The sequence below is a fragment of the Megascapheus bottae genome, chromosome 16, assembly GCF_031878675.1.
Source record: "Megascapheus bottae isolate mThoBot1 chromosome 16, mThoBot2.hap1, whole genome shotgun sequence".
Lineage (NCBI taxonomy): Eukaryota > Metazoa > Chordata > Mammalia > Rodentia > Geomyidae > Megascapheus > Megascapheus bottae.
This window is the reverse complement of record NC_143524.1, coordinates 21,063,699-21,076,328: the sequence shown is the minus strand read 5'-3', so window position 1 is coordinate 21,076,328 and position 12,630 is coordinate 21,063,699. Positions and strand designations below refer to the sequence as shown.

The window sequence follows — 12,630 nt, the reverse complement described above, 5'->3', positions numbered from 1 at the left end:
AGCACTGCCAAGATGGCCTGATTTTCCTAAGCAGAGACTTCACTGAGAAGGCTGGATGGAGTGACAGCATGAGGCCTTTTCCTTCTCCCTCTCTGTGGCTTCTCCAAGATTTCTACAGTGCCACAACCAAGCCAAAATGCCTATGTAGAATAAACCTAACATTGTCCCCCTGCAGTCAAACCCCATGCTCAGCACAAAGGAAGTGATTCTACTCCGGCTCACATCTTGGATTAATTATTTTTCTACAATTGCTTGGTAAACCAGGATGGTTTGGCTCAGCTCGGAGTCAGAGCCGGGCACGTTTCTCTCCTTGGATCCCCGGGGGCAGGACTGTCTCCCCCTAGCTGAGCCAATCTGTCTCAGAATATGAAGCTGACCTGAGGCAGCATCACTGCTTGGGGTCAGGTGACTTTTGTTTGCGGCAGGCAATGGGTTTTCTGTGGGGGGAAAGTACATGTCTTATTAAAGCTCATCTGGTACCGATTATAGCCCTAGATAAAGCACGCTCAGATACACTATGCATATGATTTTTATTTTTTTCCCCTGATGCTGAGGATTAAATCTCAGTCCCTGTGCATGCTAAGCACAAACTGAACTCTACAGCAATCCCTGTAGGACACTTATTTAAGCCATGATAGGTAAGCATGCTACCACTCAAGCATACCTTCAGCCCTTTTATTTTTTGGTATTTCTGAGACAGTGTCTGGCTAACTTGAATTTCAGATCCTCTGTCTCTGCCTCCTAAATACCTGGGATTATAGGAGTAAGTCACCATCACCTAGCCAGGTTTTTATATTTTTTATTTAATCCTTAAGATAGGGTTTTACTATTTTGCCTAGGTTGGCCTTGAACTCCTGGGCTCAAGTGATCCATTCTTTCTTAGCCTCCTGAATAGCTGGAACTGTAGGTGTGTGCTGCTACTACACTATGCTGGATACACATATGGCTATATCAATCTAGAACACAGCCAAGTTATGTCCTGGTTTATTTTTGGGGTCTCACTGGAGGTCTGGTCATTGGCTGGGGAATGTTAATTATATGACAAACAGAACATTCAGGAAGAATAGAAAGTCACTAACGTTTATAGAACATTTATTAAGCAAACCTTTGGCACTGAGTCTTTGCTAACCATTGGCTTGTGTTGTCCTCATTCCTCCTTTATAAAGCAGCTATTATTGTTGTGTCCTCTTTCTACATGGGAAAAGTGAGAGCAGGAGAGGTAAGAGATTTTCCTCTATATCTGCCAGCGCAGGGATGGCAGTGTACCTCAATACAACCTCTTCAGGAGTCCATTCTACTGCTACTCAATTGGTGGTGTGGCCCCACTCCCCTCCTTCCAGTTAGGGGGAGGGAATGGGATGCATAGCATTCTTACACAACAGTCTTAACTTACAATCACTGACTTAGGATCCTTTTACTCTAGAATAGGGTAAAAGTGAACCCATACATTCATTCCAGTTTTCACCTTCAATATTCATGAAATAAGATATGTAACCCTTGATTGCTTAAAAAAATAGGCTTTGGGATCTAGTGATGACTGTTTCCTAGCACTTAGAAGGGTGAGGCAAAAGGATTTCAAGGTCAAAAAGCAACCTGCCTGATGTAGTGAGACCTTGTCTTAAACAGGACAAAAAGGTGCGTGTGTTAGTTGGTTTTGCTCAACTGTGTACTAATGTGTACATTTAAGGTAGACTAAAGATCTTAGACAGGCCAGAGGTATATCAAATGTTGAATGTAAGCTAGGTACAGTGGCTTCTGCTTGAAATCCCAGCTCTCAGAAGGCTAGGAGGACTGCAGGTTCTGGGCTACATGGCAAGACATTTTTCTCCAGAAACAAAGAGAAAGAAAGAATGAAAGATGAAAGGGGGGCGGGGAAAGGAAGAAATAAAGAAGGGAAGGAAAGTTAAATTCATTTTTGACAGCAATATTTTTGAACTCATGTGTTTATGCGATGTAATAATCCACTGTACACTGAGGGACATCTGTTATGTCGCGCAAACTGAACCACTTTTGAGAGGGAAGAGAAAATGCTATAGTATGTAGAAAATAGAATTGTATCAGTGTTAAGGACCTCTGTGCAACAGAAATCCCTCTGCCTGGCCCAGGCTCCCCACTGCAGACAAGAGGCCTGAGGCCTCTCCATAGATGCTAGGCCTCCATGCTCCCCTCAGCACAGTGCCTGGACCTCCAGCACTCTCCAGGAGTCACAGTTCTCTGGTGGTGGTGTCAGGGCTCTGCATACTTCTGAGCTGCTCCTGAAGGCATCAGCGCTTTCTGGAACAGTGTGGGGACTGTCTCTTTTGTCCTTTGTTCTCAGAGACTTGGATTGCTTAGGGTATTGATACATAGTTTTCCTCAGATAAGAGGAAAGGAATTCCTAGATAAAAGGTAACTGGGTTTGCAGTTTTGCAGAACTTCCCAACAAGGAACAGCTTCAGGGGAGGGGTGATGGCCCTGTTCGTGGGGGTGAGGGGGGGGACTAAGGCTAAGTCTGTTTCTGAGAAGGTAGCTGGATGGCAGGCTGGAGCAGGATCTGGGGAGAGGAAAAGGCACATGGAGTTTTACTGGTGTCTGTGGGGCCTTGAGAGTTCCTGTGGTATAAGCCCATTTATACTTGGTAGCTGGGCTGGACTCTAGGAAGCATTTTATATGGGTGAGGCCTAGATGCCAGTGGAGAAGTCCTGCAGGCCACACTCACCCCCACAGCAGGGGGCAATGTGCCAGCAGGCCTCTTTCTGTTTTGCCAGGGTGGAACTCTCTTGGCCCACATGTCTCATTTCATCTACAGGACCCACTTTTCCTTCCTCACTCACTGTCTGTGGCAGTTGATAAGAGAGCATAAACTCTTTTGCCATTTGGACACCAGATAGGCTATGGGCCTCTAAGCTGTGCAGACATACTACTCTTCCACGGGCCTCTGCCACCACTCACTGGGCCTCTACCAACAAGGCAGCCTCTGGAGGACCCTTAGGGCTCAGCTGTCCTGTTTTACTTTCCCATGGACACCTGCTGGGCAGCGGGGCAAGAATAGGGCTCTTAGAGTGGGCAATTCTGTTCAAGGGCAGCTGAGTACAGTCACATAGCACCTGCTCCCTCCACTCCTCATAGTCTGAGGCAGCTAGGTGACCCATTCAGAATGTCCCTTGAAAAGATTCTAGCTGGGTGCTGGTGACTCACATCTGTAATCCTAGCTACGTGGGAAGCTGAGAACAGGAGGATCGCAGTTTAAGATCAGTCCAGACAGGAATGTTTGAGATTGCTTCTGAACCTATTGCGAACACCACAGATGCATCTGCCATCCAAGCTGTGTGCAAGATTGAGATGAGCAGGAGCATGGTTTTCAGGCCAACCCATACATAATGTCTGCAAAGCGGAGGGAAGCTGAATGTGACAGCACATGCCTGTCATCCAGCAATTATGGCTAGTCCAAAGTAGGCAGATAACTGTTTAGGCACATTTTCAGGTGGAAAGTGACACCCTGTGTTTTTGTTTTTGTTTTTTTTAAATAGTCATCTGTGCAACTCATCTCCAATAAACTACTCAAAAAAGCCAGAAGTGGCACAGTGGTCAAAGTGGTAGAGTGCTTGCCTTGAGTAGAAGCTCAGAGGTAGCAGCCAGGCCCAAAGTTCAAGCCCCACAACCAACAAAAGAAAACAACAGCAAAACAGGAAAGAAAGAAATAGTCTTAACTACTGGGAAACTTCTGGGAAGCAGGAGTGATGTGACTCTTGAAATGACAAAGAAGTTCATGTATAAGGGGAAATCTCTGACGGGTAGCTGGTGGGTTGGCTGATGCAGATAAAGCCTTGGGGATGGATGCTGTGTGCTCTAACTCAGACTGCAAAAGAGGAAGAGACGAGGCAGACATCTGGATGAACTGACCCTGCCTTTTGGCATCCACACCCCACCACAACCTCAGTAAGGAGTCTGGCATGAATTTCTGGGGAGCCTACCACCTTGGTGATTGGCAGATGGCCTACTGGGTACCAGACAAGAATAGGCCATCCTCATCCCTGCAGGCCTCTGATCCTTACATCCACCTGCAAAGGACTTGTGTCACTGCCTGCATTTTCTAAACATAGAAACTGAGGCTTTGAGGGGTTTAGACACATGACCAAGGTTATATAGCAAGTCAATGGCTGTAGGTCTGGCCCTGGAATGAAAACAAGACAAGTATGCTGGAGTCTTTCATGACATCAAACTGCCACATAGCAAATGCTGTGAGCTCTAGGGCTGGCAGAGGCTCAGAGGACACCTGATAGAGTGAAGGTTCACACCTCTGCCCAAACTTTCACTTTTGTACTCAAAGTCACATCAGGTCCTGAACATGGCCTAAAGTTGCATGCAGGAACTGCAGGAGGTATATTCCTCGTTCAAGAAGGTTTAGGGGGCCACCTTCCAAATCTGCAGGTGTAAACAGAGGGAAGGGAATGGCAAGTCACAGACAGCTATGAGAGGTGACTGATTTTGTGGGAGGAGAGAAATTTGACAAGTTGCCGTGCAGGCAAGTAAGAGCAGGCTAGCCTGGATCCAGAGAGACCAGTGCTCCCATCCTGGCCCCAACTTTTGGGTCTGAAATGTCTCCAACTCAGCCTTAAGAAAACAAGACCAACTCCCTTGAGAGCTGGGATTTCCCCCACACAGTGGTCTATTGCACACAAAGGGGATTGTTGCTGCTGCCTGTGTTAAAAAAAAAAAAAACATCCCACAAACGAATGAAGCCTCGGGGTCTGGCAGTTCCCAGTCTTCTTTTCTATGTGTACTGGTGGGACCAACAATGGGACAGGAAGTCCTATGCAACAGGCAACCTGGGGCACACTTGTTAGAGGCTGGGACAGGATCTTGTCCCAGCTCCATGCTCTGTCATCTGGCACTACCACTTCCTTTGTCTGTCTGCCCCCAGTCGTCGGCTTGTTAATTCTTGGATGTTGGCAGATGCTCGTACTCAGGCAGGCCACCCTAAGCCAACAAACTCAAGCCCCAAGAAGTTTGATAATGGCTGCTCAAGTCACAATGGGTACAGGAGGAACTGATGTGAGACTCCCCTCTGGATCTCACCCTCACTCTCTGGGGAAGGGATGGGATTTACCATTTTAGACCCTGGAAAGTCACTAAACCTTCATCGGCAGACCTCCCAGCCTGAGCCCAGCTCTGTCTCTTCTCAGCCTTGACTTAGGACCCTCTCAGGGCTTCAGGCTGCTTATCTGAAAATGGAAACAGACACAGCTTTTTCAGTCAGGTCCTCACCATACCTCCTGGACACAGACACAGGCCTGAGAGTTTGCTTCATCTTTGAAGAGGTGGAGAAAAGTCAAGGCTGTAGAGTTCTAGGGAACCTTTGGGTGATAGGCTGTGATAAATCTAAGGACTATAGATGTCTCTGTCCTAACCGTTTCTTACGGAGGTTCTTTGGGACATCTGGTGGCCCTCATGCTGTCACTTACCTGGTTCCTGGGCTGAGTTAGGATGAATTAGACCGACTGTGGCAGGAGGTATACAGGCAAAGGAGAGGGATAGAGAAGACAAGCATTCTGAGTCGGTGTGACTTTTAAATTGGCCAATATATTTGGGTTACTTATGTATTATGCATGACTTAAGTCATTTTAGTTATTCTTGGGGTTAATGATAATAGATCATTACACTGACCTTAGCAGCTAGCCTGTGTGGGGAAGCATATTCCATGGCAAATCTTCACACCATTACCTTACTTGATTTCACCCAAATCCTTTAGAAGTAGGTCAAGCCCCTCAGGTTCAGGGAATAGGAGCTCAGGAGATTAACTCCAAAGAGCATCAGTTTCTACTGTGTCCTTCATTCAGCAAAATAGCGACCTGCCCACTATGTGTCAGGGGTCGTTAGAAATAGAAGGACACATAACCAGGAAGATTCATTTGTTTATTCATAGAGGGCTGGGGACAGGGACAGTAAACAAATACTTCAGTGCCTTGGGTGAGGGTGAGGTGAGGGTGAGGGCTGGGGTGGGAGGGGCAATTGCTCGTGGGCACTGCAGACTAAACTGATCACTTTAGAGGTTACTAGAACTGCCAATCTGGGGGAGTGGGAAGAAGCAAGTACTTAATTCACCCACCCGTATTATTTCATTTACTTCCATTTTGGCTAAACAGATGGAAATTTAATGCACAAAGAGAGAGTGAGAGGAAGACAGAAAAGAGCTTAACATTGCAAATCTTCAAGTGGTATTTAGGAGAATCACAAGTCAGTAGCATGAAGCCACCACTGCCATCATCTCTATTATTCCCTAAGAAAACATTCGCAAAGCTGAGCAAAAGATTAATGAGCCCGTTTCTTTAGAGTGAACGCGTAGCCTCTGGTGTATGGAAAGGCACAGTTGCCCGTCTGCATCTGGATCAAACAAAGAGGTACCTTCCTTCACTGTGTTGAGGGGTATCTCTCTAGAACTTGGGGAACTAGTCCAGGGAGCAGACCTGGAATCATTCCACCAGTTGGAAATGAGGGAGTCTCAGAAAGGTAACATGACTTGCTCGTATCACACAGCCCAGGGAGGAAGGGCTAGCGTGGACCCTCAGGATCTCTCCAAGGATGTGTCTCTCCATTGGGAAATCACTGACCTTCAGCCTGACCTTGAATCATTTGATACAGGACCATTAGTGATGACTCAGAAGTTTGTTTTTGCTTTTTGTTGCTGAGTCTAGGGCTTGAGCTCAAGGCCAGGGTGCAGTCCCTTGGCTTTTTTGCTTATGGCTGATGTTCTATCATAGATGTACTTCTAGCTTTTGTGCTGGTTAGTTGGAGATAAGAGTCTCACAGACTTTCCTGCCTGGGTTGGATTTGAACCTTGGTCTTTAGATTTCAGTCTCCTGATTAGCTAGGATTACAGGCCTGAGATACTGGTGCCTTGCAACTTGGAAGTTTTGTGAGTTTTTTTTTTTGGCCAGTCCTGGGGCTTGAACTAAGAGCCTGAGCTTCTTTTGCTCAAGACTAGCAGTCTAGTTGAGCCACAGTGCTACTTCCTGCTTTTTTGAGTAGGTTAGTGGAGATAAGAGTTTTTACAGACTTTCCTGCTCGGGCCAGCTTTGAATCTTGATCCTCAGATCTCAGGACCCCGAGTAGCTGGAATTACAAGTATAGCCACTGGTACATGGCTAAAGTGTTCTTTGTTCTCCTCTTCATCGATGAACAGGAACAGTAGGGGAAATATGAGCTGGTGAGCAAAGTACTTAGGATGGTATCTGTCATAATGTGTACTCTAACATGAGCTGTGGTTAGAGCATGTGCTAATGGTGCTTGTATTAGCAATAATACTAATGGTAGTTAGAAGAAGAGCTGTAACAACTTTGTTACTGAGCCAGATTTGGGATGCTGCCATATTTTAGAAAATGTCACGCTGACCTATATACTTATGGGTGCTTGATATTTGATAGACCTGACATTGTAGATGGATAAGGAAAGACAATCCTCCAATATAAATCTGGATATAAACAAGAGGACGGACTAGATATTTGATGTTTGCAAAGAACAATGCCCTTTCTTAATTATAGGATTGACAACTATGCTATAGTTATTGTTGTTGTTATTATTATTATTATTATTCTCTTTTTGTGCTAATCCTGGGGCTTAAACTCAGGGCCTGGGTACTGTCTCTGAGCTTTTTAACTCAAGGCACCTTTTTGACTTCCTGTCTCTTGTCATATGGCCTCTATTTGTGTCACTAGCTCTGCCTAACACAATTCATCATGCTAACACGCACAGAGTTAAGACTGATGCAGTATTTACTATGTCCTACAGATAGCTTCACAAGTATGCTAACCCATTAACCTGTGCCAGTTTTCCACAAAGATGGCCTTATTGAAGTGACTGAGGTTCTCAAAGCCACACTCTGAAGAGAGATTCTCTTCCTCAGAGGAGTTACAAGCAGATATTGCTTAGGTTACGTGTCCCAGACACTGACAGGTCCCAGACCTCCCCAGCAGGCCCTCCCTGCTACAAAGAAGCACTGTGCAGGGCTCAGGAAGGAAGCAAAGGGCTGAGGCCAGGGCTCAAGGCATACAGGATTATATGTAGAGGTAATGATTGCACATCCCTTGCTGATATGTGGTGGGCAGAAATGAAGCAGAAATGCCCTGTAAGTTCAAGCCTGTAATCTCTACAATCAGGAGGCTGAGGCAAGAGGATCATGAATTTGAGGATAACCTGGCCTACACAGGCTAGGAAGAAAACCAATGTTCTTTAAATAGAAGAACCTAGCTGGGCCCCAATGGCTCACATCTGTAATCTTAGCTGCTCAGGAGGCTGAGATCTAAGGATCATGGTTCAAAGTCAGCCCAGGTAGGAAAGTCTTAGCTCTAATAAACTACTCAGATAAAGTCAAAAGTGGTGCTATGACTCAAGTGGTAGAGCCCTAGCCTTGAGCAAAAGAAGGCCAAGGACAGGACAGCCCCTAGGCCCTGTGTTCAAGCTCCAGGACATGCATAATAACAAACAAACAAACAAACAACCCCCCCACAAAAAACAAAAACCCCAGAACGTAATAGAACACAGCAAGCAATATAGCTGGGACATCACAATGTGCTTCACACACAAGAGATGATGGCAGCCCCCCGCCCTTTATTAGCAGGGATAGGGCCACTCACAGACCCTTGCTGCAAGTCAGAGTATGTGTCTCCAAAGCAGAGATACAAAAGCACATTGGAAAAGCACTGTGAGAGATGCTGGGCTGCCAAACCTGGCTCCCTGACTGACCCACACAGTTACACAGGGGATGTTGCCTGATCACAAACAAATCTAGGCAACCATTAGTTAGAAAGTCTTTGGCCCAGACACCTGCATCACACCTGTAATCATGGGCCCTGTGCAGTTTGGGTAGGGTGGAGTCAGGGTCTCATGTTCTAAGGTTGGATGGAGGAAGGCACTTCAAGGAAATGAAGCAGGTACGGAGTAGGGTCCAAGCTCACAAAAGCAAAGCTCTGTCACCCTGAGACTCTGGAAAACTGTACTTCTCTCCCAACCCCCTTTTTCCTATTTTACATTTTAGGAAATTGGGACTGAACCTAGTGCCTCTCTCATGGGTCTTACACTGCACCCCCAGCTCTGCTTTAGCTATTTTGAACATAGGACCTCACACTATTTTTTCCCCCCCAGGGCTGGTCACATAGTGTAATCTTCCTTCCTATCTATGGCCATTCCCATGGAATGACAGAGAAGAACCACCATGCCTGGAATGTGGATCTCTCCTAACTTTGGGCCCAGTCTCAAACTAGGATCCTTCTGATCTCTGATTACAGGCACGCTACACACCACCCAGCTCTCCAGTTTACTTTCGTACCAGGAGGGAAAGTTCTCCCCAAACCTCTGGTGAGAGCATTGGGGTAACAACCTAAAGGGCATGGTGCCTAGTCCCACTTTCCATGGCCTGAATAATCTGAGTTTGAGGAACTCCTAGCTTCAGCACCTACGTGCCAGGCCGTCAGACAGAAATTGGGCTGCTTTCTCATTCAGGTATTTTTAGATCATTTTAAAATGAGAAAAAATTAGATTCCCCCCCCCATCCCCAATGGTGGTTCTAATTCCCTATGAATCGAATAGTCATTTGAAATGATTCATGGAAAAATACCTTTGCTACCAGTAGACTTGTGCTGTAGATACTGTGGTTTCTGGATAATTAGGTATCTAAACACAAACACATGTGTATGTGGCCATTTAGACTCAGCTGCAGCAACCACATGGAGATAAGGAAGTCTGGCCAGAGAAACCAGATGTTGAGGGCACAGAACCAACACCTGGGCCCCCTGCCTTCTCCAGCCAAATGCCAAGACAGAGGCCCAGTGCCATGTTACAGCCTGGGGTCAAGCAGCACAGCCCAGGACAGTGGGCCCTCTGCCACCTTTGCTTGAGTGCTTAGGTCTGGACCAACACTGGGCAGATTCCAAAACAGTGCTGGTCTCCTCCACTCCACTCGTCCCTCTGAGTTGTCTGCCTTGCCCTTTTCTCCTTTCCCAGCCAACTCCAGAAACCACACCACTTTCTCCATAAAGGAAAACCAGCAGGCTCAAGCTCCAACTCTACCTCCCATTGCAGGCAGCTTTCCCAATGGCTAGGGTCCCATTTGCAAGTCTTCTTGCTTCTGGGTCAGGCCCATGTGTCCTTCTCAGCTTGCATTCACCCTCCAGCCTCGAGAGGAATAAAATAACGTGACGTGGTCATACCACGTCACATTGGTAGTGACAGTGATGGGTAATGGTCAACATTGCGACCACATAAGTGTGTGCACATGCATGGCTTTCTTTCTTATTGCTTTATTTCTCCCAGTGACAGATTGTGTTGAAAAGTGGTTATGGGGCTAACTGCCTATGTGACTAGTTACTGAGTCTCTCTGTGCCTCCACTTGCCCATCTATCAGCAGGGCTCTTACCCAGAAGGGTGTGCCTGGAATGAGCAGATACCCGTGAAGTGCTCAACACAGGGTCCAGCACACAACTGGTATTTTGTGAGCTGTGGCTGCCTTCCTGTAATGTTTCCACTTGCTTTGTGTCTGCTGCCATATTTCCAAGCGAGGGAGGCTTGGAACCCCACGTGAAGGTCACAAGGATGGTAACTGTCACAGCTTTTTGTGTCCAGGTCACCTGGCTTTGGAGCCACCTATCTGTAAGGAACAGGTATGGGAGGTCCCATGTGCTCTGTGCCCTCCAAGGCCCTGGAAAAGGGGGCCTGGGCTCTGGAGTGGGCTGCTGCCATCCCCAAAGAAAATGGGCAGCAAAGTCTCAGATCATGTTCCTCCTGATGTGTTTCCTCCTTCTCCAGGGCCCTGCTGGCTGGTGAAATGCTCAGACAGGGCCTTGTAAGCCAAATATGGGTCTTTCCTACTTCCTGGACCCCCAGAGCACATAGCTTTTGAGTTCACAGACAAAAGCCTGCCCGAGAGGCCACGGTAGCCTTCAGGTGAGACTCATGCCAGCACCTGCGCTGTTTGGGGGACAGATTTGGTATTTCTGAGGATACCACCTGGGACAGGCTCCTACATCCTCATGTGTACCGTCCTCACTGGGTCAGTCTTGGACAGATTGTGACATGTGCATTTGTTCTTAGCAATTCTCTAGAGAAGGCCAGCACGCGTGGATCCGGGGCCATTCAAGCTCTAACTTGGTGCACATCACAAACATGCCAGGGTCCTGTGTTCTTTAGAGTAAGAAGATGAGGCCAAAGTGGCCATGACCACAGTGACATCACTGGTGGCCGCAGTATCCAAAAAGGTGACAGTTGCCACTGACAAATGCTCAGTGACCACCCATGCTTTTCCTTAAAGCATTAGCTCAGTGGATTCTCATAATCACTTCCAAGCCCTGGTAACTCCACATTATACCTGCCAGGTTATATATATATATATATATATATAAAAACTTAATCTGTCTGAGCTTGCAGGCCACCTCATCACAGGTCTGCTTCTAGGTTGTTCTCGTTCTGTTGGTCAGTCATCAGTTAATCGGGCAATGACCATTTGCGAACATGCCCTACTAGGTGATTTGTGTAAGGATCCTTACCGTTCATTGTTCAGGGTCATTCTTGGGGGATCCAAGTTGGGGTTCTCCATGGACTCCATCTGTGGACAGCGCAGGAAGTAGTAGAGGGTGTGGAGAGCATCTGGGGACCAGGTGATGGGCTGTGGTGGCTGGCGGGCCTGGCGGGCAGGGCTGGTGCCTGGACACAGTGGATGGCGCCCTTGCATGTGGTGCATAGCTCTGGAGACCAGGTCACCTGGAGTGGGAGGGGGAGAAAAATCAAAGACAGAGTCTGAGTCCACAGCTCAGATTCTCCCAGGTCTGCTGGTGGCCAAGGAGAACTGGCTCCTTTTCTGTGTGTAATTACTATTTACCCCAGAGTTAAAGGGGTGGAGGTGGAAACTGTCATCTCCATACACAATAGCAATTTGGTTTCCCTTTCATTTCCAGTCTTGCCTTAACAGCTGAATTAAACCCTTGGCAGGGCTGGTTTCCTCCACAACTTATGCTAATGTGGTTTCTTTTTCAACATCCCCACTCATCCCCCCACCCCAGGGGCCTTTCCCCAGTTCTTTGACCATGGGAACCAGCCAGGCTCTGTGGCAATTCTCCCCTGCACTGTCCTGTGTCAAGCCCTAGACTACAGTAGACAGGGCTCTTCTACCCCTATCACCGAAGTGAGGGCCACCCCTACTTACTGAGTATTCACTGTGAGCAATATGATACAGTTCCTGAGAAATATGGCTTAATTATAATGTGAGAAAGTTAAGAATAATCTCTCCCACTCCTCTTTTTTTTTTTCTCCCCTAGTGCCTGAACTCAGGGCCATGCAACTCTCACTTAGTTTTGTCACCCATGGCTAAGGCCCTACTAACTTGAGCCACACCTTCACTTCTGGCTTTATGCTGGTTAATTGAAAATAAGAATCTCAGATTTGGCTCCTAGGGCTGGCTTCAAACCACAACCTCAGATCTCAGTTTCCTCAGTAGTTAAGATTACAAGCAGCAGCCACCAACACCTGGCCAGGACTTACTCGTACTTTTAGATAGAGGAATGAAGGTTTAGCTGATGAAAAAAACCTTCCCTGAAACCCTGCGTCCTTCTGGTGTGGAGAAACTGCAGTGCACACAGAGGTGTGGCTGAACCATGGTTGTAC

The 12,630-nt window shown here is 47.1% G+C and overlaps 1 protein-coding gene across 1 annotated transcript in view; it reads right to left on the bottom strand.

Annotated features, from left to right (window-relative positions):
* Positions 1 to 12,630, bottom strand: part of Abtb2 (ankyrin repeat and BTB domain containing 2) — a 157,638-nt gene that overhangs the window by 24,221 nt on the left and 120,787 nt on the right. Inside the window, exon 3 of the mRNA XM_090347897.1 lies at positions 11,517 to 11,730. Coding sequence (XP_090204023.1) covers positions 11,517 to 11,730 — 214 coding nt within the window. The remainder of the gene's footprint in view (positions 1 to 11,516; positions 11,731 to 12,630) is intronic.